The 10,097-nt window shown below is 39.6% G+C and overlaps 1 gene segment (V, D, J or C); it reads right to left on the bottom strand.

The window, feature by feature from the left end:
* Positions 1-2,142: 2,142 nt before the first annotated feature.
* LOC139634480 (immunoglobulin kappa variable 4-1-like) lies at positions 2,143-6,304 on the bottom strand. The segment is given in 2 exon segments: positions 2,143-3,924; positions 4,032-6,304. Coding segments are annotated over 2 exon segments (384 nt in total).
* Positions 6,305-10,097: the final 3,793 nt, after the last annotated feature.

The following is a 10,097-nucleotide window of genomic DNA, read 5'->3' as shown; positions in this document are numbered from 1 at the left end:
TGCTTTTGATAACTATATGTTGGGGAGTTGCTGAAGTCTCAACAGGGACCAGGGTGTTACAGATAGAGCCAAGGAGGTGTGAAGGGGTTGTTCTCTAGATGTGGGGTGGACATGCCACGGATAGACGGCATAGGTAAAGACGAGGACAGAAGTGTGCAAGGGCACGGTTAACTGATAGATGTGAGACAGCCCTGAGGAGGTGGGAGTGTTGTGTCTCTCTCTGTCTTCTTTTCTCTGTTTCATACAGGAAAAATCAGCTCGAGTGAAGGAGGTCAAATGGAGTCAGATAACCGCGAAGGAGGCGCCTGGGTGAAGGCCGGACGGGCAACAGCCAATGAGGAAGAGTTCAACCTACATTCTTTGCTTCCTTTGTGTAACAGTAATAAAAAGACAGGGCTAGGGGGGAGTTAGTGTGTCTAACTTCGTGAACTGGCACAGCTGCATGTTGTTGTCAGGGAAAGAGAGTTTGGCCCAGAGCTCTGTAATGATCTCCTTTTCTGAATGCTATTTTGCTGTTAGCTTTAATAAATGCTGGGATTTGAACTTTGAATGCGTCTCCTGTTTCCTTCATCAAACCAACACGCGAGTTCAGGTGACGATCTCAACAACATTCCAGTTGTTTCTCATCTCTGAAGCAGATGTCCACAACACTAAACACAATGCTTCACTTGTCTCACAGTTGTCATGACTTCATTACTTACTGACTAAATCTTGTCTGGTTAAACTCTCAACCCACCAGCACCACAGTGATCATTTAATGCTTTACCATTGGCCTAAAAAAGTGAGAATAGAACCATGTGATACCATTGTATACTGATGATACTCTATTTCTAATCCATGAAACTCTATTCAGTATTAAATGTAAATGAAAAGGTTGAATTCACTTCATCCTTCCATTCACACCTTGTTTCTACCTGCTTTAGGAAACCACTGCTAAACACAGATATTGTCAGGTTAAGAGTTTGTGGTTAAATTACAATACATGTAATGTAATCCCATAGTTCATTAATAAAATTGTTGACAGTTCTGAGAAAATCTGACTTTGACATGAGTTACAATCCTGCAGCTACAGAAATATGGAAGAAGGCATCTGTTGTGGTATAAAATTATTAATACACTGGTGGTGGTGGTGACTGACTATCCCTCTGAAGATGGCTGAGAATGCTGAGAGCTTCATTACAACAATTTTAAGTTTGTCAATATTCAATATTCATCAATTTATCAAAAGAAAGATCAACCTTTTGCAGCAGCTTGTTAAAATATTAGAAAAGATACTCAGAATAAAAGTTACTCAAACATATAAACTGCATGAAAATAAGAATTTCCATAGAGAGCCACTTTGCATCAGCAGCACCATGCCCCAGTGCTCTGGGAGAGTTTATATTCCTGACAGTTGAAGACTGGATGACTGACAGCTGTCCTTCATCACAACAGAAGACACACAAATCCTCCTCATCAAAAACATGACTTTGATCTCCGTCCTCATCTGGACTCTCCTCTGCTGCTGCTTCACAGGTAAAGTCCAGAGAATCAAACTCCTCTCCTCTATCAACATCCGTCCCTCTGAAATGAAGCCGACAAAACCATGACTCTGCTTTATGTTTGTGTCTCTGTGTCCTCAGAGTCCAGAGGACAGGTCACAGTGACTCAGTCTGGAGCAGTGAGCTCTGCTCTGGGAGCCTACGTCACCCTCACATGTAGGACCAGTCAGGATGTTTTTGTTTATAACAACGGGCACCGTTTAGCCTGGTACCAACAGAGAGATGGAGAAAAACCTAAACTGCTTATTTACCTTGCTACCACTCGAGCATCAGGGATTCCAGCTCGTTTTACAGGCAGTGGATCAAACTCTGACTTCACTCTGACCATCAGTGGAGTCCAGGCTGAAGATGCAGCAGTTTACTACTGTCAGAGTGAACATTACATCAACAGTCAGTGGGTGTTCACACAGTGAAAAAGCGTCGTACAAAAACCTCCCTCAGTCACTGAACAGAAACTGAACTGACTGATACAGTTCACTGAGGACACACACACACACACACACACACACAGACACACAGACACACACACACTATACATTTTATTCTTCTATTGTTTAAATCTCTGGATGAAGGTTCATTAGACATTTGTATCTTGTTTATCCATCATGTTTCTTATGAAACACTGGCTCCTCCCTCCTTAAACCTGAAATAAATCTTTGACATTGTTTGGAATTCACCTTTCTGAGACAATGAATTGAACAAGTTAAAATTGATTCTGTGTCATCAGCCTCAAACTTCACACATCACAGAAACCAGTGTCATAGCTGGTTGGTGGAAATTAAATCACATTTTTATTTTACATTTTTATCAGTCACACCTTCTTTTGTCTTTGAAGATTTAAAGTCACTCTCAGCGCTGAGGGGAAACATCCTGATGTGATACCAGGTTCACACCATGATGTTCTGCTGTGATGGAGAAAGACTGAAACAAGCAGCATTGACCCTCTTCATCTATTCTCCATGTTAAAGAAATGATCCTCTTCTGTTTGGATGTTGATCATTTATCATTAAAAAAATCACATCTCATTTTTTACAGTTGATACCTTTGTTCTCTAACTTCAGTATTTATGTTGTTGGCTACGTTTACTTTCCTGTTTTTATGCAGTAACTGTACTTTTACTTCAGTCATGTTTGTGATACTTTATCCACCTCTTTTTGTGTGACTCTGATCAGATGCTTGAAATTAGATAATTGTATTAAGAAACGTTTTCATGTTAATGTATTACCACACATCTGTAGATATAGTGGATGAGGTGTATGTTTTTAAACAGAACAGATTATGTGTGTGTATGTGTGTGTGTGTGTCTGATAATACATTTCTGAATATAAGATTAGATTAGAAGATGCATCAGAATTTGATTTGATTTGATTATAATCATTTCCTGTTTGATTTTGATAGTCGCCTGTCATCTTGTTACAAACACTTCATCATTGAGTACTAAACAAATTCAGTGTATGAAAGAGAAAGTCTCATAACGCAAGAATTTCAAAACAGTAAAATGAAATATATTAATGTTAATAGAAATGTGGACCAAAGAAGATCACATTGTGCTTCATTGTTAGAAACTAACTGAAACATGCAAAGCAGAAGCACAATGTATAAAATACATATTTCTGTCTGACAGAATAAAAGCAAACAACAAACTAGACCTGCATGTAAGTATATGAGGGCAGTGACTACTGTCGTTTCTGGATCAGGTCTCAGGGACATTGTCAATGCTTGGTGATGATCTGACAAAGAAATGATTGGACAAACTGATTCATTCAGACTCTCAGCATCACATCCTCAACCTGGTGGGAGCTGCAGGTATGGATGGTCATATGAAAAGACTTTTTACTAACAAGCAGCTCTGTGCATGATGACCTTCACATATGACCTTTGACCTTCCTGTTGTGATGTTGGAGCATGTGGATGCAGTGGAGAGACTGTCAGCTCTTTTGGGTTTTATCTTTCCAGTTAATAGACTGAAGCATCAACATGTTGACATGAGCGCAGCAGTTTCAGTTCAGTTTCTGTTCAGTGACTGAGGGAGGTTTTTGTACGACGCTTTTTCACTGTGTGAACACCCACTGACTGTTGATAGAGTGTAAACTCTGACAGTAGTAAACTGCTGCATCTTCAGCCTGGACTCCACTGATGGTCAGAGTGAAGTCAGAGTTTGATCCACTGCCTGTAAAACGAGCTGGAATCCCTGATGGTCGACGGGTAGCATAGTAAATAAGCAGTTTAGGTTTTTCTCCATCTCTCTGTTGGTACCAGGCTAAGAAGTGCCCGTTGCTGTTAACATAAACATTCTGACTGGTCCTACATGTGATGGTGACGGAGGCTCCCAGAGCAGAGCTCACTGCTCCAGGCTGAGTCACTGTGACCTGTCCTCTGGACTCTGAGGACACAGAGACACAAACATAAAGCAGAGTCATGGTTTTGTCGGCTTCATTTCAGAGGGACGGATGTTGATAGAGGAGAGGAGTTTGATTCTCTGGACTTTACCTGTGAAGCAGCAGCAGAGGAGAGTCCAGATGAGGACGGAGATCAAAGTCATGTTTTTGATGAGGAGGATTTGTGTGTCTTCTGTTGTGATGAAGGACAGCTGTCAGTCATCCAGTCTTCAACTGTCAGGACTATAAACTCTCCCAGAGCACTGGAGCATGGTGCTGCTGATGCAAAGTGGCTCTCTATGGAAATGCTCTGACTGACTCCAACAGGGACCTGATCACTCTGATCATGCTGTTTATCAATGGATCACTTTATTGGAATATTGATGATGAATGTGCTAATGCTCATTTCTATGTGAATGTGGTCAGATATCAAAGGATTTCAGAAAAACCTTTGTCATAAAAATCTCTCAAATTTCACAACTAAACAATCAACATCAGTGTCACTGATATTTCAAATAAATGATTTTTAAATGTAATCAGCATATTTTAAGTTTAAGAGTAAAAATTTCATTTTTATATTTTCTTCTGCATTCATAAAATGTACATCTTATTTCAATCAATATCTTATCTCATATCTTTATTTCACTGCAAGAGAAATTTAATAATTTTGAGTCATTGAAAAGTTCTGGGTCAGATTATTATTTTATAAATAACTTTCAGCATTATTTTCATATTTCAGCTGTTTTTTGGTATTGAATGTAAGTGCAGTGATTTAGTTGAAGTGGATCTGGGACTGAATTCACTGAAATGTTCTTCAATGAAACGTTTTGTTGGTGAAATTTAAATTTCAAGAATTTCTCAGAGAAATACAGACTGGAAACAAAAGTACTCTCTATGGATAAACTATTATTTCAAGTCTTTACTTTTCAGCTCATGTGCTGTGCCAAATATTTTTGACTTTTTTCTTTGATCTCCTCAAAGATTAAAGATTAAAACATCACTGATGTATTTAAAAAGCTTTTAGTATGAGTGGGATTCATTTGATGAGTTTAAATGTAAATCTGTATTTTCACAAATTTCATTTTGAATGAACAATATCAACAGACTGTTTCTGTTTTAGATAAGAAATCTTTCAGATGCCGTAAAAATATTTAAAACTGACATTTTCACATTTGTCAATATAATTTTTTTAGTTTAAAACTTGGTTCAAAGTTAGTATTTTACAGATGAAACAGTGACACATCAGGGGAACCTTAAACTTTTTATCTTTAGTCCTGAAACTTGTCTGTTGTCATGGTTCAGCAGTGATGCCTGTCTGTTGCCATGGTTACTGAGCTCAGAGAGGGAAGCAAGAAACTGACGAGCAGTTTCATCCAATCTGAGGACGACCAACAGAAGGAGTCGTCTCCTCTGCTGCAGTCCACAGAAAAACTTTGTTCATCTCTCTCTCTGCAGTGGGTTGAGTTGGCCCCACCCTGACAGTGCTGCCCGCCTCCAGTGAGGAGTCCACAGTCTTGACCTGACTCACTGGGACTCAGCTACTGTTTCACTCTGCTACTGATCTCAGTCTGCAACTTTCTCTCTCTCTCTCTCTTTCTCTCTCTCTCTCTCTCTCTCTCTCTCTCGATAATACAGAACAAATAAAATGAAATAAAGATTTCACCACATTAGCAGTTTCTGTGTGTATTATTTTACATGTCATGTCTCACGTCATATAACTTAAAAAAAACTGTGGAAATGAAGAACATTTTTTTTTACATTTTCCTATCGTAGGCCTCGTCATCCTCACTGGAGCCTATACATCAAATCACCAGATGTTCTTTTTCATTACTTATCGTGATGCTGATGAACTTCATGTGTTAATCATTAAACACCTATTGATAAATTCAGTAGTGAATAACTACCCTGCTCCTGTCCATCTGCTCTTCATACTGTAGTGTTTGCTGGCCGGCGGGCTGCTCCAGCAGAAGTGCTTCATCTTGTATGTGCTGTCTTTTTTCTCCTGGACATCATGGAGCTGCTCCTGCTCCTCCTCTGCTGCCTTCTCCTTGTCTTCTGCTTCCCGCCTCCTCATTTCTCCAGGGAAAACCTCAGCTGACTCCTCCTCCAAGCCACTGGAGGTGGACAGTCGATCAGGCAGCACTTTCCCCCAACAGGTTCTCCCCAATGGAAATGCTCCATGGAGTAGGAGCCCTTGGCCTGAGGGGAGGAGGAAGAGGAGGGAGGTCAAAGAGAGAGGGAGGACTATTTAAATCTGTCAGCCCATTGTAAGCCTCTGCTTCTCTCCCTTCACTCTCACCTTCATCTCTCTCCTCCTCATCCTCCTCACTGCCCCTGCCACCACCATTATCAGCCACAGGTGCTGAACAAAGTCTGAACTGTAGCTGTTCTGAATATATAATTGTGTTTCCCCTCAATGCTCAGAGAGAGGACTATTCATATTCTCAAAGACATAAGAGGGTATAAGGGTAAAAATGAAGGGTACATTTAGTTTCCACCCAGCAGCTCAAAAGGATAATGTGAATCCTGTGACGTGAGAATTTTGATGCTCAACAGAATAGTTTTCTTTGTCTTTCTGAGGTTTTGTTTTTCTGATGATACAGAACATGCAGTGAGTGGTGTGAAAGGCCCCAGATGCACCAAATGTTGATACAAATACAGACGTTTTAATTCTATTTAAATCTGGTCAGACATGAGAGAATATTAATACCAACTTTGCAACATCAAAAATCCTGATTTAGCTTCTGATCTGATTAAAAAGGCGTCTGAGTGTGTGAACATCAGCAGCTGTCAGAAGCTGTCATGTGACCAGTGATTTCATGAAAAATGTAAAGAGTGGTGGAGAAATAAAACATTAATGTCTAATGTACTCAGGGTTAGTTAAACCCCAGGTTATTTCTAATCTGCTCTGAGAATTTAGCTGTATATCATGTGTTGTCTTCTAAATGTTTCTCTCAAGTGAAAATTTATGACTATTTCCCCATGAGAAGGAAGCAGTAAAAGCATCTTCTCCTAAGCCTTAAGTTAAATCACAAACTGTATATGTGTTACTGTCCTTTAATTCAGGTGGCAGTTGTTACGCACTGTTTTCAGTGTGCAAAAAAAACTGATAGGAGTAGTCATCTTATCTTGGTACCCATCTCTGCGCGTTCCAATGCATGGTGTGTGTAGATGCTGAAAAAAATAGAACTGAACTGATAAAACTAAGTCATAAGTCAGAAATCTGACAGATAAGTTGTACGGCGTAGAACTGTTAGAGCTGTAAACAATTGATTTCCTGGTGAGTAACGATCAATATGCTAACTCGCTAAGTGTTACACGCTGTTAAAACTTAAAGATGAGCCTTGTACTCTCACTAAAACCAGTCGGGATACATTTGAAGCAGGTTAGAGTAATCCATTGATGTCTGAAACCTGTGTTTATGTGCTTTATGAATCCTGTGCTGTTGTTAATTGATTAATTACTATGTGTGAATGCTTGATAACTGCTTGGTGCAGGCTTATTAGGTGTTGCACTGGTGTTAGGCCGGCAGGAATTTCATGCAGCTAAGCTTATCTGAGTGCGTTGAGTTCTTGGAGTGGTGTTCTGCACTGTCAGCAGCAGTAAAATGAATGTACATGGGTTACAGTATGAGCTGTATGCTAAGGAAACAGAGTTTATTTTGAAATGTTTATGTGAATTCATGTTCATGTACTGTGAGTTATGATGGCTATCAAGAATTCATGGAAAAAAGTAAAATGGACACTGTAAAGCAGTAACTTTATTTAAATATGTCCAAATGTATGTACGGACGAGAGGAATAATTGTCTTGCATGGCTGTGCAGGCTGGTTTTTTAGAATCCTTCGATTGGGCCTCAGTCCTCGGTTCCTCTACCATCTTCTGCTGTCATCCATCTGCATCTCCATCTTGGTTGCCACTCACCTTCGGAAAAGGAGTCATCCACATCTCCATATCCTCCCCATCGCAATACTCACCTTGGACACTCACTGTGAAAGAGGGTGGTAGGACTTTCTGAGTGCACTCATTTTATTTCCCTTACTTTTTATTTATGTTTCTATTCATTTGAACTTTGGGGACAATTTCCTTTCCCACACCTGAGATGTCAGAGGTTTTTTTTTTTTGTTTTTTTTGGCTCAAAATATTCAATTGGCCAATTGTGGTTCAAACAAAGGTAGTAAATAGAACTGTGTATTGTGAGTCCAACTTTGAGCTGATGATATAGGTACTGTAGTATTTTAATCCAGTACTCACTTTAATTTATTTACCTTTTTGAGATATTGTCTTATGAGGGATCTTTACTGGGTTCAATATATCTCCCTTAAAACTTTCAGTCTGTGTGTGTGTGTAGTATTTGGGGTGGATATTAAAGGTCTAACTCGACATTTAGACAGGTGAAGTGCAGGCAGTCTCCTCATTGAATCTAGACTCAGGGTTAACCATTTATTTCGCTGATACATTTCACACTATCTTAAAATGACAGGTGCAAGTAGGGGTTACACTAACAAACTGGATACATCTATTTTTAAAGATTCAAAGTGTGAACATTCTGTTTGTTCAATGCGAAATCAATGATCATGTGTGTGTGTGTGTGTGTGTGTGTGTCTGAAATGATCAGAGTAGATCTATTAAATCTACAGAGGTAGAGTGTGTCTCAGTGAAACATATCAATGATTGTTTATTTGTCGTTTGTATTTTTTTTTAAAGTGAAAAGATAATGTTAAAAAATCTGATTGTTCTGTCACAAACAGTTTTTTTTCTAGAGACTGTAACTTAATTTTAGAATGCAGAGAATATAAATGTCCATTACCCACACCTTTCTTTTCAGATTATGTTTATTGGATCACATTTTCATTAAAAACATGATATATCATTGTTCCCTTCACATAAATCATTGTACATGTGATACTAAGTCAGCAACAAATAACAGGTCAGAGCATTTCCATAGAGAGCCACTTTGCATCAGCAGCATCATGCTCCAGTGCTCTGGGAGAGTTTATAGTCCCTGACAGTTGAAGACTGGATGACTGACAGCTGTCCTTCATCACAACAGAAGACACACAAATCCTCCTCATCAAAAACATGACTTTGATCTCCATCCTCATCTGGACTCTCCTCTGCTGCTGCTTCACAGGTAAAGTCCAGAGAATCAAACTCCTTTCCTCTATCAACATCCGTCCCTCTGAAATGAAGCTGACAAAACCATGACTCTGCTTTATGTTTGTGTCTCTGTGTCCTCAGAGTCCAGAGGACAGGTCACAGTGACTCAGCCTGGAGCAGTGAGCTCTGCTCTGGGAGCCTCCGTTGCCATCACATGTAGGACCAGTCAGAACGTTTATGTTGACAGCAACGGGCACCGTTTAGCCTGGTACCAAAAGAGAGATGGAGAAAAACCTAAACTGCTTATTTACTATGCTACCCGTCGAGCATCAGGGATTCCAGCTCGTTTTACAGGCAGAGGATCAAACTCTGACTTCACTCTGACCATCAGTGGAGTCCAGGCTGAAGATGCAGCAGTTTACTACTGTCAGAGTTTTCATGTTATCAACAGTCAGTATGTGTTCACACAGTGAAAAAGCGTCGTACAAAAACCTCCCTCAGTCGCTGAACAGAAACTGAACTGAAACTACTGCAGCTGGAAGCTGATACAGTTCACTGAGGGGACACACACACACACACACACACACACACACACACACACACACACACACTGTGTCTGACACACTCACACACAATTATTGATTTCCTATTGAACAATCAGAAAGTTCACCTCGTGAATCCACTTCTTACATTTCTTATGAAATCACTAGTTACCTGCAGCTTCTGACAGCTGCTGATGTTCACACACTCAGATGCCTTTTCAGTATCAGTTACTCTAAAATCCGCTCATACGATGATGACATCCTATTATACATCATAATAATGATCAACTTTTATTGTTTTAATGCATCATCCAATCAGAAATGAAAAAGTTTGTCTCTGGTAAGATGCCAGTCACCTCACCCAACGACTGTTGGACTGTCTGAAAATATTTTCTAATTCATTCATTGGTTTAAGTAACAAGGTTGGTGCACATTCACAAGCACCGATGCCAATGCACTAAAGTTAAAAAGGGTTTTTTTTTTATTGGTAGACACCAGCTCTTTTAAATACATTTCCCCAAACTAACAATTTATGATC

This window comes from Trachinotus anak, unplaced genomic scaffold (assembly GCF_046630095.1).
Source record: "Trachinotus anak isolate AG129_WGS33_773 ecotype Australia unplaced genomic scaffold, CSIRO_AGI_Tana_v1 ptg000016l, whole genome shotgun sequence".
Classification (NCBI taxonomy): domain Eukaryota; kingdom Metazoa; phylum Chordata; class Actinopteri; order Carangiformes; family Carangidae; genus Trachinotus; species Trachinotus anak.
Note: the sequence above shows the minus strand (reverse complement) of the source record. Positions and strands in the feature narration are given on the sequence as shown.